This window comes from Toxotes jaculatrix, chromosome 8 (genome assembly GCF_017976425.1).
Source record: "Toxotes jaculatrix isolate fToxJac2 chromosome 8, fToxJac2.pri, whole genome shotgun sequence".
Classification (NCBI taxonomy): domain Eukaryota; kingdom Metazoa; phylum Chordata; class Actinopteri; family Toxotidae; genus Toxotes; species Toxotes jaculatrix.
In genome coordinates, this window is record NC_054401.1 from 21,390,944 (window position 1) to 21,412,771 (window position 21,828).

Below are 21,828 nucleotides of genomic sequence, written 5' to 3' on the forward strand. Positions count from 1 at the left end.
TGTTACAGTAGTTGATATCAAATAATCTGACATCAGTGTGAGAGGTTGATTACATCTGTGCATCACTGAACCATCACACATGATTCAGTAAACACAAACTCTGTCTTTTTTTCTATTTAGTATATAAAGATTTTGTTTCACTTAACATGTTTCCTTTGATACCAAACTCCTCATGAGGAATATGTAAATAAAAAGGAGAGAATATATTGCACTGCATGTTTGGGCTTGAATGGTACTAAATGAACAATGAGACCAGGTGAATTTTTGGGATGTGTTTTGAACAAAAATAATTACATATCTAGAGAAGACGTCCTGTTCTTTATGAACTCATAACAGACAAAATGTAGAAAATTCAGTTCAATTTGAAACCTCTTTGTCTGAATAAAGAGACTCAACCAGCTCTGATATAGTCAGTGTACGTCACTTTTACTGTACCTGATTGAATATACAGGTGTCTTCTCTCTGTACAGGCTCAATATGGAGCTCTTTATGTTGACTGTTAACCCATTTGAGTGAACTCAAAGTTGCAACTGTTCAGACTGATCAGGGTTCAGGGTAATATTAATTTAATTACAACATATACAGTAACATTAATGAAAAGGTCATAGTGTAAACATTAAAAACAAACACAAGTGACTCTTCTTATTTTGACTGTTTATTTGACCTCTGATCATGTCAAACATCCTCACTGAAATCTTCAGATGCACTTTTTTTTTTTGTAACTTGTAACTTGTAACGTGGTTGCCGTTAGATACTGTACACACTGACCAGAAAATAATGAAACATTATACAAAGAGGGAAATTATGCTTCAGCTTTGTCTCCATGTTTGTTGTGGAATTATTGCTTTCTTTGTCTCTTTTCTCTTCCAGGAGCTGTCATTCATCTTCTTTGTTGTTCTTAATCTCTCTTCTCTTACTGGGACTGTTCCTCGTCTCTGTCTCACCCCTCATCAGTCTCTTACATGTTTCTGTGGTGTGTTCTCTTGGTTCTGGTCTCGTTTAGGGGGGTTTCTTTGTCCCTTTTCTAATGGTGGGGCACATCCTCATCTTGCTTCTCATCCTGGGGCCGCCCACCTTCTTTTTCTTCATGCTGGACTCCTCTGGGGCCTCCTTTTTAGTTTTCGCTCCTGGAGCCTTCCACAGTTAGCACAAAGGAAGTGTGTGGTCTGTGTGCGGACTTCACCTTTGCAGCATTTTCATGCCGCGCATTGATCATTTATCTGTTTCTGTAAAGCCTGTATGTGTCTAGATAGATAGATAAAACAACTTTCCAGTCTTTTTATCTTCCACTGCTGTGCTGCTGTGTCCTTTCAATTCTGTTAATACCTTATTACATGTTTTTTTGTTGAGAAGGCTATGAACTAAATTAGATATTAATTAAAAAGTTAATATAAATCACATTTCTGATGAGAAAAAAATGTCTTTTTTAAAAAAACATTTCAGAGAAAATACATGCACATCTAAATACATACATCACGATGAGACTGACAGGTGTGGAAAATCTCATTTAAACTATAATTCAGCATCAGTGAAGAATTTTCAGTTGGTGCTGAATGAAATTAGTGTTAAATGATCATTTTCAGAGACACATACAGGCTTTACAGAAACAGATAAATGATCAATGCGCGGCATGAAAATGCTGCAAAGGTGAAGTCCGCACACAGACACACCTTTAAAGAGCTGGACATATAAAGACTGAACAGACTTTCTAACAGACTGGTGGCGGCTCAGAAGTCAATGGAGACTGGTTGATAGTCAGACATGAGTTTGATGTGAGTTGTAATGGGTGAGCGGATGAATCGTTTGACTGAAGCCAGGTGAGATGTGTGAGTTTTGGAGCAGTAAAATGATGGAGCAGGAAGTAGAACCGCAGGATTCTCTGGTTGCCGTGTTGTTTCCACGTGCATCATTCGGATCTGTTCAGAAGTTAAATATAAACAAACCCACCGACGGTGAAGCACACACCGAGTTGTTTTCACAGTTTTCAGTCGCCAGTTTCTGAAAAAAGAATCCACCAAAGCGTCCACCCACCACTTTTTGAGACCCGAAATCGAGTGACTGCCTACTGACACGGACTGAGCCACTTTGAGCATGGAAGATGTGAGCTCTCACCTTTTTAAGTCCCAATTTGTTTTCCAATGCATTTTACTATTGAGACTCTTAGAAGCCCTGAAATTTAGTGATGCTCTGCTATTTCGATGTGAAAGCAGTTTTCTGAGAAACATTTTCTGTGAATTCATCAAATGTGACAGACTTATATTGCCCCTGTTTTTTCCCTCCGTTTATTTAACAAGTTTCATTTTAAGATTAAAATAAAATCAACACAAACCATATTTTAATGTCAAAATTGCTTTAAAATGCATGAAGTTAAACCTTCTGTGTTTTATCTGCTGAGGTCGATATAAGCAAAGTTGTCTGAAATCAGTTTACAGCTAAATAGCTGCATGGTTATGGTTCCTCTTAGTTTCTATGAATCTTAAATATAAAACAACAGAAATGTGTTTACAGTCATTTAAACACCAGTCAGTGAGCACGTGGTGCATATTTTTATTTTAAAAATATCTATATATATGACTACACTTCTGTATGTATCTGTATACTCTAATTTGTGATTTTTACTTTGAACTGAATATTATTGGTTATTGATTCTTTAAATTGAAGGATGTGAGGACTTTTTCAGTCAACTGTGTTTTGATGTTGTGTTCAGGTGACATGGAGCAGTAGTTGAGGACTGACTTTGTTTCTCTCTTCAGACCAAGCCGCCCTTCAAGTGGACAGCTGTCTTGCTCCCAAACCCCAACAGGCCCGGCAGCCCCAGGCTGATCCTTCGCAGGACGCTTCGCTCCTCCCCCAGGTCCCCCACTAATACACCCCATGCCTTATCCACCTCCTCCTCTTCATCTCCCTCTTCCTCTCGCTCTTCATCTTCTTCCTCCTCTCCCTCTTCCTCTCGCTCTTCCTTCCGCTCTTCGTCTCCCTCTTTCTCTTGCTGCAGGTCCTCCCCAGAGCTGCAGACAGGGAGTTCTGCTACAGGACCTGCAGGACCCAGCCAGCCTTGTAGAGCAGCCCCCCCTCAGAGACCTCAGGTTACTTTGAACTGAATATTATTGGTTATTGGTTCTTTAAACTGAAAGATGTGAGGACTTTTTCAGTCAAATGTGTATTGATGTTGTGTTCATGTGACATGGAGCGGTAGTTTGAGGACTGACTTTGTTTCTCTCTTCAGACCAAGCCGCTCTTCAAGTGGACAGCTGTCTTGCTCCCAGACCCCAACCGGCCCGGCAGCCCCAGGCTGATCCTTCGCAGGACGCTTCGCTCCTCCCCCAGGTCCCCCACTAATACACCCCATGCCTTATCCACCTCCTCCTCTTCATCTTCATCTCCCTCTTCCTCTCGCTCTTCCTGCCCCTCTTCGTCTCCTTCTTCCTCTCGCTCTTTGTCTCCTTCCTCCTCTCCTTCTTCCTCTGCCTCTTCCTCTCCCTCTTCGTCTCCCTCTTTCTCTCGCTGCAGGTCCTCCCCAGAGCTGCAGACAGTGAGCTCTACTACAGGACCTGCAGGACCCAGCCAGCCTCGTAGAGCAGCCCCCCCTCAGAGACCTCAGGTTACTTTGAACTGAATATTATTGGTTATTGGTTCTTTAAACTGAAGGACTTTTTCAGTCAGATGTGTTTTAGTAATGTGTTTTGATGTTGTGTTGTGCAGGGCCCCGTTCCCAAGTGGGTGAAGAACCTGCGGGCCATCATTAAGGAGAGGAACAGGCAGCGTGGCGTCATGCGAATGCAGGAGAGTAATCCTCCAGCAAAGAGGCCTTTTAAAAAATAATTTTAAAATCCATTTTCATTTTTATCATTATTACTCTGTATTTTTATTAGATTTTTTCTGAATTTATTGTGCTGTGATGTGATGTGATGTGCTGTGATGTGATGTGATGTGCTGTGCTGTGCTGTGCTGTGTTGTGCTGTGCTGTGCTGTGATGTGCTGTGCTGTGATGTGCTGTGCTGTGATCCATTTTCATTTTTATCATTATTATTCTTTGTATTTTTAGATTATTTCTGATTTATTGTGATGTGCTGTGATGTGCTGTGATGTGATGTGCTGTGCTGTGATGTGATGTGATGTGCTGTGCTGTGCTGTGATGTGCTGTGCTGTGCTGTGCTGTGATGTGCTGTGATCCATTTTCATTTTTATCATTATTATTCTTTGTATTTTTAGATTATTTCTGATTTATTGTGATGTGCTGTGATGTGCTGTGATGTGATGTGCTGTGCTGTGCTGTGATGTGATGTGATGTGCTGTGCTGTGCTGTGCTGTGATGTGCTGTGATGTGCTGTGATGTGCTGTGATGTGCTGTGCTGTGATCCATTTTCATTTTTATCATTATTATTCTTTGTATTTTTATTAGATTATTTCTGATTTATTGTGATGTGCTGTGATGTGCTGTGATGTGAAGTGCTGTGATGTGTTGTGTTGTACTGTGATGTGATGTGCTGTGCTGTGATGTGCTGTGTTGTGTTGAGTTGTGTTGTGATGTGCTGTGTTGTGATGTGATGTGCTGTGATGTGCTGTGTTGAGTTGTGTTGGGATGTGATGTGATGTGATGTGTTGTGTTGTGCTGTGATGTGATGTGCTGTGATGTGATGTGTTGTGTTGTGATGTGTTGTAGTGACCATGCACTCAGTGAGAATCATCCACCTGTCACTGCTCTGAAGACTGTCTACACCCACCCTAGACCAACATTGGAGTCAACAGTGACAAGGACAGCAGTGCAGAGGTCCACACTGGGTAAAGTAAGGGTTTACCTGAGGAGAGTATTGCTGGTAGCAGTAGCAGAGTCCAGGAGACTCTCCTCAGGTAAACACGTGAACAAAAAGCTGTATTCCACAGCACAAATGAGGTAAGTAAGATTAACTGTCTCCATGGAGCTCAGTATGTGAAAACAGTTTATATCAGTCATAAATTGTGAACAGGATTCTGTTTGGTAATTTCTGATTTTGGTAATAAAAAGAAGACCCCAGAGGATGTCAGCAGGACAAAAGAGAAGAGGGGCAGCCCCAGGATGACGTGAGATGACAACATGCCCCAATACAAGGAAAGAGATGAGACCAGACACGAGAGGAAACAGGAAACAAGCCATAGCAGGACATGGGACATGGACGACATTAGTAAAGCACAAAGGTACTTGATTAAGTTTCAGTGTTTTGTCGGTAACCACATGTAGTAAAATGGGTCTATAGGTGCTCTGTATTTACATATGTATACATTAATGCTGTCTGAGAAAATGTGATTATTTCATCTCCGAATAAATGATGTTTGTCACAGTGTTTCCCACCTTTACCGACATTTTGGACGACCCCAAGACCTCAGAGGAGCCCGAGACTAAACAGTGAGATGAGGGAAAGACCCAAAGATTAGAGACAAGATGAAGAACAGCCCCAGGAAGAGCAAAGAGACGAGGGAAACACTGTAACTGGAAGGGAAGAGCATTAAAGTAAGTCACAGTGATAATGTAATTCATGTTGTTTGATTGTTTTGTGAGTTATCAGGTCTCACAGTTTGCTAATTGTTGTGTATTTTGCATAGGATTATATGTGGTCACTTCCTTTGTGCTAACTGTGGAAGGCTCCAGGAGCGAAAACTAAAAAGGAGGCCCCAGAGGAGCCCAGCATGAAGAAAAAGAAGGTGGGCGGCCCCAGGATGAGAAGCAAGATGAGGATGTGCCCCACCATTAGAAAAGGGACAAAGAAACCCCCCTAAACGAGACCAGAACCAAGAGAACACACCACAGAAACATGTAAGAGACTGATGAGGGGTGAGACAGAGACGAGGAACAGTCCCAGTAAGAGAAGAGAGATTAAGAACAACAAAGAAGATGAATGACAGCTCCTGGAAGAGAAAAGAGACAAAGAAAGCAATAATTCCACAACAAACATGGAGACAAAGATGAAGCATAATTTCCCTCTTTGTATAACGTTTCATTATTTTCTGGTCAGTGTGTACAGTATCTAATGGCAACCACAAGTTACAAAAAAAGTGCATCTGAAGATTTCAGTGAGGATGTTTGACATGATCAGAGGTCAAATAAACAGTCAAAATAAGAAGAGTCACTTGTGTTTGTTTTTAATGTTTACACTATGACCTTTTCATTAATGTTACTGTATATGTTGTAATTAAATTAATATTACCCTGAACCCTGATCAGTCTGAACAGTTGCAACTTTGAGTTCACTCAAATGGGTTAACAGTCAACATAAAGAGCTCCATATTGAGCCTGTACAGAGAGAAGACACCTGTATATTCCATCAGGTACAGTAAAAGTGACGTACACTGACTATATCAGAGCTGGTTGAGTCTCTTTATTCAGACAAAGAGGTTTCAAATTGAACTGAATTTTCTACATTTTGTCTGTTATGAGTTCATAAAGAACAGGACGTCTTCTCTAGATATGTAATTTTTGTTCAAAACACATCCCAAAAATTCACCTGGTCTCATTTTTCATTTAGTACCATTCAAGCCCAAACATGCAGTGCAATATATTCTCTCCTTTTTATTTACATATTCCTCATGAGGAGTTTGGTATCAAAGGAAACATGTTAAGTGAAGCAAAATCTTTTATTTACTAAATAGAAAGACAGAGTTTGTGTTTACTGAATCATGCGTGATGGTTCAGTGATGCACAGATGTAATCAACCTCTCACACTGATGTCAGTTGGTCAGGATCAAAGATGGATCACCTAGTGAAACCGACCAGGGACCCTACGCGGTTGTCTGCTATCTCCAAAACCTCTTCCATGCACACCGCCCTCCTTTTTGACCAATCACAACCTGTGTCTTCTCGTGGATGCTGGCATAGGGAGGATGAAACCAGAGGTCTCACTCTGTCACTAATCTCGGTGACCACAAAGCCCAGCTCTTCCACTCACTTCTTGCAATAGTATTTGGTCTCTTATTTCTACAAGATTATTTGCTATCAACTACTGTAACAGATACACAACTGAAAATATTATTCGAAACCCCTATAGAATATCACTATTGAATGCAAATCTTTATTTTAGCTTGATCGGTGCTGAATTAACACTTTCCAATACACTGCTGAAGAGTACTAATAGAAAACCGCAGTGTGCGTTGTCAGGTTTAAGAAAGACACTAAAGAAAGAGGCCATGCAATACTGGAAGATAACCCGGAAGTGGATCGGGATTTCGGAGACTAGAATATGCTCAGGCTTTTTCTCCACCGAGTGATGCTGTGTCCAAAGTAATAGACGATCTTCCCACTTTAATTCATCTTACCCTTCCTGGTCAGCCATAACAACAGGAATGGCGGCTGCAGCACGGTTTCTCACCCGAGGTGCAAACTCGAAACTGTCCTTCGCCGGTGTCGGCACCGGGGCCCACAGCTCTGTAGGAGCCGCCCTGCTGAAGGTGTCGCCGAGCTGCGGCTCTCGCACAAAAACACCGCGGAGACATGCGGCGCACTTTACCTTCCAGCCTGACCCCGTCCCGACTCAGTATGGTGAGTGGTTAGCCGGCCGGCTAACGTTAGCTACACCAACAGGAACAAGTTGTGTAGCGCTGGAAGTTTGGGTAGTTTAACTGTTCTAAAGACAGGTGGTTTAACAGCGTTATGAACACTGCGGTTAGGTGATATGAGAGAGCTGTGTTGTAACGTTAACGTTTGATTCACGTTGCTGACATAGCATGACAGCACTGAAGAAGTGTTGTTGTAGCCCCTTCATACAAGAGAACGGTGTCCATGTAATGTTAGCGTGACATATTAATTTTACAGTCTCTAATGAGGGATGAGTTCACTGTTTATCCACACACATATAGTGGCTAAGTACAGGGACATTTTTTTTATCATTATTTCCTTTACTGCAACAATGAAGTGTGTGTTCCTGTGAGTGAAGTCACTGAATCACTGCCAAGGTTCTGTAATGTGGTTTGTTTCCTGCAACAACTGGTAAGGTCACTTATGAACAAATATGTGTTCAGCAGTTTACTGTTTGTCAAACCTAAATCCAGTGTGCACGATAACGAGCAGTTGCTCACATTAGGTCCTTTAAAATGTTTTTTTTTTTTTTGTCTTTAAATAAACCTTTCAGGTCCCACACAGAAGATGAACTTGTTCCAGTCAGTTACAAGTGCCTTGGACAACACTCTCGCCAGTGATCCTACAGCAGGTAGGACACTAAATCAAGAATTGGAGTTTTATTGCTATTTTTTTTAGATCAAAAGAAAATTAGATGAAGATTAGATCAAGAAATTTAAAGTTTCCTGAACCCACTCATTATAAGTCCTTGGTTTGTTGTTTGTTTTTCCCATAGACTGTGTTATGTAGGGCTGACTCTAATAATCATTAGAACTGGTGGTCATAACATAAAACAATCAAACCATTTAAAAGGGAGTACAGAATTGGGAAAACCATTTCTGGAATGTTTTTTTTTTCATTAGCAGGTTGTGATTTAAAGTTGGGATCCTTACTGTGTGTGTGTTTTTTTTCCTGTTCTGTTGTGTTGTGTTTCTTCACTTTCATGACTGACTGTGTTTTGTTGTTTATCTCCAGTCATCTTTGGAGAAGATGTTGCCTTTGGTGGAGTGTTCAGATGCACAGTGGGTCTGAGAGACAAATATGGTGAGATGTTTTAACCCCCCCACTCACTCACTCACTCACTCAAAAGTCACCATTGCTGAGTTTGCCAAGACTGTCATCAACCTGTTCTCCAGTCTTCTTTACCTGATTTCTCCACTAGGTGGCAGCATAGGACTGTGAAGAATCTCACTCTTCTCTGTCACAAGGTCATGTTACTGATCATTGTTCACCTAGAGGACCACAAGGATCTGTTTGCACTTATTTGTCTGTTGTAGCAGGGTAGCCTTACAAAGTTTATACAGTGAGCTGATATAATATGACAAGGCTCATTGCTGTGAGTGTGTTTTGGAGTCTGCTCTTTTCTCATATGTTGTGTAAATGTGAAATGTTATATTCAGAATCCTACAGGTTCACAATTATAATTTTTCTGAAGAAATCTACCTAATTTTTGAAAAAATTGAGTCAAAATAGTATTTCAGGGCCACGGTTCTAGTTTGGTTCAGATCATAAAGTTTTTATAGTAAAATTTTCTTGTTTCTTTTTTATATTTGTGCATTAAAGCTGACTTACATCAGGTAGAATCTGTTGCTGTCTTGTTCACAGGCCCTTTTCACAGAAGACACTGAAACTGTGACAGTAGGAAAAGCACAGGTGTTACTAATAACATTAACAATGGCTCTGTTCCATTCAAGGTCCCAGTGAACCAGCATGAACCAAACCAGGGCCCTGAAACTGAAGCCACTAAGTGGAATTTATCATTTACACCTGTTTTCTCACTCAGAAATGTCAAAATGTCAAATGTCCTCCATGAAAGAAAAAGCCTGTTGGGCTGTAGCTGCTACTGCGACTTGCTTTAAAGTATGAACCCATTAAGAGCAATTCCTCTGCAGTTTACTTAACTGTTCATTAATGTTTCCTATTATTCAGTGATGATTCTTCCTTTAAAAGCTCCAGCTCCAGTTTGGTTCCACAGTTGACAGTCTTAGAGATAAATCTCTTTGTGGACAGAAATTACTGATGTCATGTCAATAGCATTAAGCAGTTTTCTATATAAAAAAAAGGCTATGGACATGTCCAAGATTGGTGCTGAGACTAATTACTCCTTGATGAATTGAAATATATACAAATTCAGTAAATCTGAGAACAACCAAATTTCTATCTCCATTGTTTCTTCAGCTAAATTTGGGGCGTCCAAAACAGTTTGACTAAACATAACATGGAGTATTTAACTGTTCTAAAAGATGAATAAACTAATTGGATATCAATAGATTTTCTTTATTCGAGTTTATTCTCAGTTTATTTGGTATGTTTTTTGTTTTTTTTTAGTAGTGAGGAGTCTCAAATCCATCCTACAGTAGCTGGCTTTGCCTTTTGTTTTCATTGACGTCAGAAGTGTTGACCTTTGGAGAGGGATCATTATTTTCCATCTCATCCTTGTGTACAGTGACGGGTGCAAAGCTGTTTTTATCCCTCTCAATTTTGAAAGGGATGGTGCACACCTCCGCCACCCGCAGCCATTACACCGAACAGAGGTTAATGCAGGGTGGACACTATATGAGTGGCTTTTTACGAGGCGGATGCATTCGCCTCAGCGATCCAGCTCTGCCGCCGCTGGTTACTGGCTGCTTCTGAGTGCAGTTTCCCTGAAAACAACAGCACACATTGACTCCGTGCTCTGACGAGCTCTCCCTCTCACTAATGTGTTTAGCCTTTTTCACTGAAAGCAGCGTTGGTGTCAGACAGCACCAACAATAAAAGTTACCCAAACACGCTGTCCGTTTAAAACAGCATTTTAGACTCATGTGAACAACCAAGGCACAAACATCAACTCGACGATGCATCTGATAGTCACACACTGTGATATTTTTAACATCTTTTGGTTGTATTACTTTGATGTCAGACAGAAGCACACACATATGTTATTTACTGTCACTTTCACATGAGGCTGCATATTTGAGGTCGGTTCAGTCTGAGCAGTAAGGCACTAAATTCTGATCACTTAATTGTTCATTCTGCCAAGGTTTTGTGGTGCTGTGGTTGCTAATTGAACTTTGCGATCACAGAGCAGGGCACATAAGGGCACAGTTTCACTGCTGAGAAGCGTACTTCCCAGCAAAACAGAAAGAGACCAGATTAGCAAATACACAAAGATGAGGGCAAAAATAACACACTCAATCCAAATTTAGACACCCACTCTTGTGGCTCTTTGCCATATTATAGGGTGGAGAAGGGAAAATCGTCTTTTTTTTTCTGTTTTTACTTCATGGGGGTTGTGTGTACATCACAGGCTTGGTTAGCTACAGCTGAGGAGGAGTCATCAGTATGTCACTTCATTTATTTTAGGACTGCATGGCATTTTAAGTGAGAGTATTCTTTGCAACCTCATCACTCAAGTGTGCAGCCCGGGCCTTTCTCTGTAATCAGAAAAACCCCTGCTGTTCCTTAGACACCCTCTACAGCTGATGGTCAGTGGTCCAAAATAAATAATTAGATGCAATGGGTTGTTCAGTGAGCCACACCTTAAACTTTAAACCTCTGTGTGAACTTTTCTGTTTGTGGAAGTTGATAACAGGGATTAGCCTTCTCACCCAGAAGCCTCTGCTTTCCTTCCTCTACTAGTACCTACCAGGCTTCTTGATCTTTTTTTTTTGCCTTCTCTCTCCTACTGTCTCCCCCAGGTAAGGACAGAGTCTTTAACACCCCCCTTTGTGAGCAGGGGATTGTAGGATTTGGTATTGGTGCAGCTGTAGCTGGGGCCACAGCCATCGCTGAGATCCAGTTCGCTGACTACATCTTTCCCGCTTTTGACCAGGTGAGGCGCACTTCCTTTGCTCTGCAGACCTCCTTCACACAGACATGTTGGTTTGTCACAGCAGGAAAAGCACAGGTGTAATTGATAATGTCTTTAAAGGATCGCCTAATAGCTTCACAGCCATCAAATTTAAACCTTTTAAACATTGTACTTCTGATCTCCATCACCCAAAGCATGACGAGTTGTATTGGCAAACACGTAAATAGTAGAAGGATGGGAAAAACAACATCCAGTAAGGCTAGTGAATTCCCATCAGAATTGTTTTTAGATATAATTATGGCATAGCTAAGTCACCTAACAGTTCCTGAAACCATGTATGCTTGCAAAAACATGGAGCGGCTAGAAAGCACAGAAAAATGCTGTGGCGGATGTGTGTGATCTAAAGTTTTATTGGGCGTAAACTTTGCAGCTGCAGTTTGAAATCATCATGCTACTCCCTGATATTAAGTTGATATGCTTTGCACAGACGCGGAGCATGGTGGTTGTACTTGTTATACTTGGCTGGTGTACCAGCGCACGCTGTTTCACTGCTGCAGGGCTTTGGACTGTGTGCAGCTAAGAGTGTATACCACCATTGTGGTACCTGAACGTCATAATCCAAGTTACCAGAAAGACAAATCAGTCTAACAGTGTATGATATGACTCTATAATATATCTTTGTTTGCATTGATGTGATTGTTGTAGTATAAATGTGGTATCAGCCTTTGTATTTGCAGTTTTATGTGTGTAGAAACGATAAGGCCTCCTAGCAAAAGATGCAAAATTCAGCATGTTCAGAAACATCTGACAAACAAGGAAAGAATGAAAAAAAAACAAAACGTATATTCTATTTTCCAGCCTGGCGACCTTCTTCTGTCTGACTCATGTAGCACATTTCTTGCATACGAGTGTTTGATAAACAGAGCTCAAATTGTACATTGTCTCATTCTACAGTGTAGCTCAGAAAAACCAGTTGAAAAACAAATAAACCCTTTTCCATGCCTTCCTGCTTTGAACCTCTCCTGAGGAAGATTAATGTGGCTTTAACAGGCTGAGCAGGACTGTGGGCAGGGCTGCTGTTTTACCATGCATACATGTTGACACTAGTGTCATGCTGTGTATTCTCGCCCTCCACAAGATGAATGCAAGTCCCTGCTATGTCAAGGCAGAGTAAAAAAAACAGAATATGTGATAATGGAGTTGGTTTCTAACAGGCTCCTGCTGCTTTGCAGAGATGCAGTAGATTTAATCTGATGCCGGGCCTTGACTGGGCTTCCTCTCCCTCCTTCTGCGCTCTCACTTAAAACGATTCGGTCCAAACTGACCTTAGAGAGACATAAAAGCTGAATTAACAGCCCACCTGAGTTTCAGGGAGGAAAACCTTTTTGGATGAAGCCCAGTATCAGAAACCGTAGAAGTAGGCAAAAGAAACCAGACACTTGAGGTGATTGTCCTCGTTAAAAATGAAGTAGGTTTTTGAAAGCTTTAAGAGGAATAGCAGAGAGAATGGCTTGACACATGAAGCCTAAATCCAGTGTCCACTGGTGTGGTCTTTTTGTTCATAAAAACATAAAAAGATTCTCCTTTTTTCCCCAGCGTGTTTTGCTAAATATTTCCTTTTGACAAGCAGTTCAACCAGTGTACACTCAAACCTCATTGTATTATGTTACGATGTTTTTAGTGATTTTTTTTTTTCATACTGAAACTTGCTGCTTTTGTTGCTGCAACAACTCAGGTGTTCCACAAGGTTCACTGGAATTGGGTCACTGGATCGTCTTCTTCTGTGGTTGTATTAACCTGAATCATATTGGTCTTTTTCCAGATAGTCAACGAAGCGGCCAAGTACCGCTACCGTTCCGGCAACTTGTTTAACTGCGGCAACCTCACCATTCGTGCTCCGTGGGGGTGTGTCGGCCACGGATCACTTTACCACTCCCAGAGCCCAGAGGCCTTCTTCGCCCACTGCCCTGGTATCAAGGTCAGTTCTGAAGTTCACTACAGACTCTGACTTTCCTCTCTTTCCCTTTATTTCCATAGTTTATCGGTATGTGCAATGTCGAAATGTCACGTCTCGTCCCAAAACATATTCTGAAGTGTTCTGGCCGAACATTACGGTTTATGAAACGGGCCGATTACATCGATGCAGTCAAGGTTTATTAGTAATATTCATGTGAATGAAACCATCACGCTGAGAGAAAATAACAAATGGAAGTACAGAATGTGAGAAATAAGTGCAAATGATTTTGAAGGTCAGTGTTCCAACAAGTTAAAACATCTTGAGAATTTCTCCAAGCTGAAACAACAAAATCTTCTTGCGTTGCTTGAATATTGTCGGCACACAAAGACAGAAGTTGGTGAGCAGTCCTGAAAAAGTAGCAGAAGGACTATACTAAAGCTAAGGCTGATCCCTTAAATTTGCTGAACTGTATTTGTTACAAGGCCCCAGGTATATTAATAAATAGCTTTCTTTATTCCCCTGCATTATCCACAAAACAATGCAGGTAAAAAAAGCAGAGTTTTTCAAGCCTGCTGTCTCAAGAATTGACTGAGTAACAGTAAATCCACAGGCACTTAAAGAATCTTAGACATGACACATACTGGCCTTTATCTAGACGGATGCCGTAGTGTGAGGGAATGTAAATCTCAACAGTCAGTGAAGTCACAGTAGGAGATAAGATATAAAAGCTGGGACTGGAAAAGTTTAAGAACCACTGACCTACAGTACTGTACGTTCCGAGCACTGTTAGTCTCACTGAGATGGAATTAACAGCATATGCTCAAAGTAAACACGTCTAAGTTAAAACATCAGTTATAAAATCCATCCCTGCTTTTTTTTTTTTCTTTTTCTTTTTTATTGAGCATGCATCCAGTCATCATTTTCTTTCTTTCTCACACTCCACTGACTGTACAGTTTACAGCCACAGTTCATCCACAGTGAGTAACCACTGCTGAGAGCAATAAACATGTTGTCTCTCAGCAAAGGTCAGCCTGATAAATGTTAATCTTCGTGCATACTATCAGCACTGTTAGCTCCATCTGAGGCCCAGTGTTGTCGTGATTCCCCAGTTTTGAACTAAATACCATTCAGCGGTTTAACAGCTAATCATCTGACACATTTACAATACAAGAGGAGATGAGAAATATTGTAGCTGAACAGTTAGAGAATTGATATGAAGAGTCTGTGGCCTCTCTTGTGGGGTTTGTGTTCATTTTTGTTGGATTTAAACTGTGATACAACAGTACATCTTCTTCTGTTTTTAATATTAATAACAAACATAAAATAAAATGACCAGTGGGACAGGACATTTATCTGCAGTAACCTAATGAAGTGCGTCCTGTGCTCCTCAGATTGTAATACCTCGTGGCCCAGTGCAGGCCAAGGGGCTGCTCCTCTCCTGCATCGCTGACAAGAATCCCTGCATATTCTTTGAGCCCAAGATCCTGTACAGAGCAGCAGGTAAGACGGGTCGTGCGTGAATAGAAGTCAGAAGCCAACATGTAACTGGAGCCGTGTTAGCTTTGTTCATTTGTCCCCTCTGATGTTCCCTCCATCGGCGTGCCTCGCTGGCCCGCTATCTGCTCGCCCCGGTTTCCTCATTGAAAGCAAATGTTCTGCCTTTTAGAGGTGTGAGGCAAGACAAACAAACAATATGCCTGACTGCAAACAATGTGAGTGAGATCAGCAGGATCACAATTGTGAAGCAGACCGTCTAAATGGGCTGTGAAGTGTTGACAGTGCCGAGCTGAACCCCCCCCCCCCCCCCCCTCCTTGTGTGGAGGGAGCACCAGCGTTCAGGGCAGCATGGTTAAAACTTAGGCCGGCGTGGCTTTGGACAGGCTGCCGTGCAAAAAGGTCTCCAGCAAAGTCGTTATAAACTCTTAACAGCTGTTGGCAGCTTTTGCAAAACAGTGCTGCCTTGGCTACATGCTAATAATTTGATATCCTTGATTAAGACAGCATTGCAGGCTTGAAGATGATGTTTGAGCTCATTATGGTAATGAAAGACAGAACCGGAACAGATTGGTACTACCAGCCTCGAAGCAAAGCCTCTGATTTTCACAAGTTTAGTTTCCCGCTTTGACAAGAGCCAGATGAGATTGTGAAATGTTACAGCTGACTCCTGAGATTGTTTCAATTATGGCAGGAGGTTAGTGATCGTTGTCCAAAACATTTTTCATGTTACAGGACAGACTGATATTAAAACCACTCATCAGCTCATAGGGAGTGACTCCATTCTTCACATCTCCCACATTGTTTCTTGAGTTTTTTTGAAGAGCAACCAAATGAAGAAGTTAAGGCCCAGAGGGAAATTCATCCGCACAGCTTCATAAGATTTATTTCTAGAACCTCGATGACTGCCCGCAAAAGACAAACAAACAAGCAAGCAAACAAACAAAAACTACTGCAGCTGGTGAGCTAACTGCTAACACGCTAGCGAGGCAGGATGTTCGTTTGGAAGGGATGTTTTTCACACCTGTGAGCGAATTCACTGATCATAGCAATTCCATCGGAATGAATTAATTTTTCTGCAAAATTTTGCTGTTGTAAATCCTGGTGTGACCAGGCCTTTAGACCTGTAGACCACTAATGATGATTTATGTGATATTGTGTAGTTATGCAGTAAATGGAGAGATTTTCAACCTGTGAGACGCACAGGAGAGTTTAAGGAGGGTGAGATGTGAAGCATGAGCAGCAATTTGCATGAAAATTCATACTGCTCGTGAAGTCTGAACACACAGACAGGATATACATATTTTTATATTCAGTGTGACTGTGACACCTTTCAGAGGATATCATTATCTGATGTCCACCATGAATAAGTGTCCATCAGCTTAGAAATCATAGAAAAAAGGGTGCTCCTGTTAACTCCAAAACTTGCCTGAGAATTGTTGTTTTTTTAAATTTTCTTTAGTATCAGTGTAAATTAGTGGTAGTTGTCTGTACGCCAGTGGGTGCAATGCAAATGGGAACTGCTAATAGCTCATTCGGCACACTTTTAATGGTGCCAGATTGCCAAAAACGAATATAGGCTAGAAAAACAGAGCCCAGGCTGTAGACCACATTTTAATAACTGACTTCATGGCAGCCATATACTTCATGTTTTTATCCCCCAAAGCTCTCAGATTATGGGAGAGCACGATTATGTCTCAAATAGAAGTAAGACAAAGAATAATAATGATGAGTGTTTGGGGGCACAGTCAAATTTGTCTTTAGTGGGTTGCCGCAATAATATGTAATGTCTTGCCTGTTTTCACAGTGTGAAAGTGTGGACATAGAATATATACCAAAACAAAAGGCAGATACTTGATGCACGCTTGCATGTGCTATTGTTGATGTCTTTAATACCTCACAGCTGTGGCCTGATAGTCTGTCAAAGCCGTGTTGGCTTCAGCGGCTGTGAAAGCATTGATTGACATTTAATTGGTCGTGTGTGTTTGAAAATGTATAGCCCTGTGTCAGAGCTAATCATTGTGAATATGATAATATAATACAAGCTTCATGCCTCAAATTGATGCGGTTCAACAGTGCAGACAGGAGCAGGTGTCGAGGTTCTTTGCAGTGTTTTTGTTTCCATCGTTGCTCAGTTGAAATTCATATTGGTTTATTAGCCCTTTGGGGTGTGATGAGACAGTACATCAGTAACGTGCTGTATCTAAGAGGAGTCTTGATTTATTTCTTGCAGCATTTCCAGTTGGAATAATTTAAAATATATTAGATACATTTTTTAAGAGTCACTGACAAGATATGGGTCAGTCAATCAAGTCCTGGTCCTGTTTTTGTCACTTCAAAATGAACTCATGACTTTCTGGTTCCACCCTCGTTAAGGCATAGTCCCCTGTTTTGTTTCTGCTTATCTTCGTTTTAATTGTGTATGTTTTGACAGCTGTATGAAAAAAATCACTCATCCACCTCACACAGGGGGTTTAGCAGTGGTAGCTTTTCAGGAGCTGTTTTGATTTCCTACAGGGGGCAGAGCCAGCCAGTTCTCGTGCCAGGCCCCCATGCCTCTAATGATCTCTGCCTGGGTGATGAAGTCATTTCTTTAATTGTAGCGACCTCCTCTTTTCTTGTTCAGAAGAGGATAAAAACCACACGTTTGTCTCATCGAGGCCTTACTGTTTTGTAGGGACTGAGATTCCACTTATTAAACCATAACCTAGTTTTCATAATTCAATTTTAACATTCGGCGAAATGCTATTATTCCACTCATGTGGCCTATTTTCTGTCTCGTCTGGAAGCTTATACCAGGAGCTGCATATGATTTGCCCAAGCCCTTTATGTTGTTTTAGTATAGTAAGTCATCGAGATGGGCAATTTTTCTTTCCTTTACGGCTTCTCGAAGGCTTGAAAGGATCATGGAAGTCATTCAAGGTTTCCAGAAAGGTCTCCACGTCTCCGCAGAGTATAATTACTTTGCCTAATTGTAATTTTGACTTCATGCGTTTCCATGTAGGAATGCTTTTAGCTGTTCAGCTCCCTCAAAATCTACTCACACTTTAAAGATCTTGTGCTGTGCCTGTTTTGCAACCAAAGCCATTAGAGTGAATGAGATTCAAAGACATTTAGTGGTTATATGTTGTGTCTGTGCAGTATAAATGTTACTAATAAGCTATGTGTTTAAAAGTGATGGCAGTTTGAGTTAATGATAAGTTTTTTTCATTGTAATGTTTTCCATGACTGTGCTTCAGTTTTCCAAGACATTATTAACTATTATTCAAACCATATACTTACATGCACTTTGTCTTGGACTTTGGTTCAAAGAGAGACTGGCTGCGTGGGCCCCCCTCCCCTTTTTGGACTGATGTCCCGTCCATGTGGCCCCTTTTCTGATTGATATCCCATCCCACCAATGTTTTGTAGTCAAGATTATTCAGGGTTATGAGCTTGTAGCTGGCATAAGTTATCATTAGATCATGCTGTACATTGTGCTGATAAAAGCACACTCGGCCTCTGCTGAGAGATGAGGTTCTGGAAAAAGCACGAAGAAGCATTTGAAATGGGCCAGTTAAAATGTTCTAGAGTCAGAGTTTGGGTTCTTTGACGGTCTGTCATTTCACCACTTTGTCATCTAGTCTATCATTTAGATGTACGGTCAGTTCGGAATCTGAGTATTTTACAAGAAAACCACAGGGTGCATATTGAAACGATGAATGAACGTGTTGAGAATTGACCCTCCGTGATTTTGCGTGTGAGCTTGCATGCAATGTGTGCACATAAGCGCTGATATTAATATTAATGATTGTTAATCTGTTATTGAATGTGTGTGTGATTCCTCAGTGGAGCAGGTTCCCGTGGAGCCGTACACCATCCCGCTGTCGCAGGCCGAGATCCTACAGGAAGGAAGTGATGTCACTCTGGTTGCCTGGGGGACACAGGTAGGTGATCCCATGCATCACGGATGGACTCTCAGTGGGTGTCCTGAGCAGTTGTAAATTGTCGTCTACCTTTGGATCATTTTCCATGGTCACAGGGGAAAAAACAAAATGAGCCCACTCTCATCTCCAGTAAAAGACGCTTAAAGCCACAGAGGCAAGCAGTGGATTAACTTTAAGTCTATCACAAGCCCCCTCTGTCCCTGCAGGGTCTCTCAGCCAGCAGCCTGTGGCTGTATCAGCCCAGACATCTCCACAACATCAGCGCTGTTCTTGGCCCTCCACATGTTAACACTACATGTCTGCTGCACACTTTCCATTATTGCTTTTCTTTTCATCCAAGAGATTTTATTTTCTGCAGCTCCGTATAAAGGCTCCTGTAGCTCCCCAGGAGTCATCCCTGACTTCGATTGTGCCCAGCCACTTTAACAGGCTTATCCAGGCCGTAATGTACCTGCAGCATGGGAGGGGGTGTCAGAACGCGTTAAGGGGGAAACGTCTCCATCAAAGCCAGTATTATTGTTGAAGGGCAGATGGAGAAGAAAGAGGATCTGATAAAGAAGTGGAAAGCTTGGCTCTACTTTTTGAAGTGCTACTCTTCTTTCCCACCTCATCGCTCCCCTCGTCTGTCAGTCCTGTGCCGATGAGAGTGAGAGTAAAGAAAACAACTTGCACAGATTGGAGTGAAAGGAGCAGTGCCCAGTCTTCACTTCACAGGGAAAGATTTCTGATCACTCAAACAGAGGAAGTGTATTCCTCCCCCACCACCACCACCATGTTTCCTCCCTCAGAAAGGTCCACTGTATCTGCTGATAATAATGTAATGGCAGCATCAGTCTAAGATAAATACTTGTGTTAGAACTTATACTTGAGTTATTGAGCTTATTTTTTAGGTTGAGGCCAGAGCCTGTGTCTTTGAAACTGGCTTAACTGCTGACAGCTCTTCGAGTTGTGATGATTCAGATTTATCACTGCAGTTCTTATTTAGAAGCAGCCAGTAATGACTGCCAGTAAACACGGACTCAGTGAACTCGAGTACTTTATTACTGAAATAAGGAATTAATGGGACGGACTTCCCACACCATGTTTTGAGGCTTAAATCGCAGTTTTCAACTTTCTATTAGGTACTGATGGATCACGTGCTTTGGTTTCTGTAGGAGAAACTGTAACAGAAAACAACGCTTAAATTATTATTATCATAAAGTTAGTTAAATATCGTGTATACACACACAGAGCACTTTATTAGGAACACCATACTAGTACTAGTTCCTCCCTTTGTTCTCATGGCTTCCACAAGATATTTTAAACTTTCCTTTGACATTCTGCTCCTTGTTGACATGACTCTATCACATCATTTCTGTAGATTGTCAGCTGCACATTCAAGCTGCCAATCTCCTGTTCTGCTCCATCCCAAAGGTGTTCTACTGGATTCAGCCATTAGAAGATGGCAAACTGTGGCCATGAAGGGATGAACATGGTCAGCAACAATAGTAAGGTCGACTGAGGCATTCAAATGACGAGTGATTGGTACTAAGTGAGCCAAGAAAACATTCCTCACACCATCACGCCACCACCAGGCTGGACACTAAGCAGGTTGGGTCTATTGGTTCATGTTGTTGATGCCAAATTCTGACCCTACCATCTGCAGCCTCAGCAGAAATCCAGACCCATTAGACCAGGCTATGTTTTTCCAGTTTTTAACTGTCCAGTTTGGGTGAGTCTGTGCCCACTGCAGCCTCAGATTTCTGTCCTTGGCTGACAGGAGTGGAACTTGACATGGTCCTCTGCTGTTTTAGACCGTCCTCCTCAAGGTTCGACGTGTTGTTCATTATGAGATGCTTTTCTGTTCACCACAGTTGTAAAGAGTGATTATGTGAGTTACCGTAACCTTTCTGTCAGCTCTGAAAGGCCTGCCCATTCTCCTCTGATCTCTGTCATCAACAAGGTGTTTCCGTCTAGAGAACCACCATCCTGACTAAACTCTAGAGACTGTTGTGTATGGAAATCCCCATTCTGATGTTAGATGTGAGCATTAACTGAAGCTCCTGTGTAATTGTATGCATTAAACACCTGATTCGTTGTTTTGGATAATTGCATGAATAAGCAGATGTGTAGGTGTTCCTAATAAAGTGCTCAGTGAGTGTGTGGTTCATGTTATGCACTGTAGTGCTGTGAACCAATCCTAATAAACTGCCCACTGCTGAACCAGCAAATCCAAAATCCAAATGTGTCAGTTTTGTTATGAAAACCTGAAAAATCGGTGTCCCTGTGCTGTGTTACAGTTCATGCAACACTGTGCAGTGGATATTTAGAACAATTTTCAGTTGTCAGTTCTGCAGGTCAGTGATGCATTTACAAGATATGATATAGTACAACTACATAATTAAGCGTTTGTTTGTCGGACATCTTCTTTTATGTTGTTCATTTTGCAACAGCTTTGAAGTTGTATTTAACACTTAGACTCTGTAGCATCTGGAAGTGATATGAAAATGCATGTGTTTATTTTTACGTTTTTTTTTTTTTTTGTTGGTGTAAGCCTACTAGAATGTAAGCACGTCTAATGTACAACAAATGTAAGGAAGAGTTTATGTTCTAGCAGAGATGAAACCCAGGCCAAACTATAAAGTGCATTAGCTCATTACATTGAAAGACTTTCTTCCCTCTCTTTTTCCACTTAGATCCATGTGATGAGGGAGGTGGCTAACATGGCTCAAGAGAAGCTGGGAGTGTCGTGCGAGGTCATCGATCTACAGACCATCCTGCCATGGGATATTGAAACTGTTTGCAAGGTAACACAAGTCACACACTCAAAAAACTCACAAAGCAATGTCTCATTCTCTGCCGAGGAACAGATCTACTTCTACTATGGTGGCACTTTGTGGTATCTGTTAACTATTATTATGATATTATAATTATAATTCTCTAATTCTCTGGAGCCAATCGTTTAAGTGCCAGTCTGAGTCTTTGGGGATAAGCAGTGTATCTTCAGTCTGAATTCCCAAGTGATTACTTTGAGTGTGAGATCATCATTAATATTGTCTCCATTGGTGTTGTTCACTGGAATCATCTTCCTACTG

The 21,828-nt window shown here is 41.5% G+C and overlaps 1 protein-coding gene across 2 annotated transcripts in view; it reads left to right on the forward strand.

Moving 5' to 3' along the window:
• Positions 1–7,276: 7,276 nt before the first annotated feature.
• bckdhb (branched chain keto acid dehydrogenase E1 subunit beta) overlaps positions 7,277–21,828 on the forward strand; it is a 69,221-nt gene continuing 54,669 nt past the window's right edge. For both annotated transcript variants that reach the window (XM_041044676.1, XM_041044674.1), the window contains exons 1-8: positions 7,277–7,509; positions 8,099–8,176; positions 8,560–8,628; positions 11,265–11,398; positions 13,200–13,355; positions 14,726–14,834; positions 18,657–18,754; positions 21,430–21,540. In XM_041044676.1, coding sequence (XP_040900610.1) covers positions 7,314–7,509; positions 8,099–8,176; positions 8,560–8,628; positions 11,265–11,398; positions 13,200–13,355; positions 14,726–14,834; positions 18,657–18,754; positions 21,430–21,540 — 951 coding nt within the window. In that variant the 5' untranslated portion in view covers positions 7,277–7,313. The remainder of the gene's footprint in view (positions 7,510–8,098; positions 8,177–8,559; positions 8,629–11,264; positions 11,399–13,199; positions 13,356–14,725; positions 14,835–18,656; positions 18,755–21,429; positions 21,541–21,828) is intronic.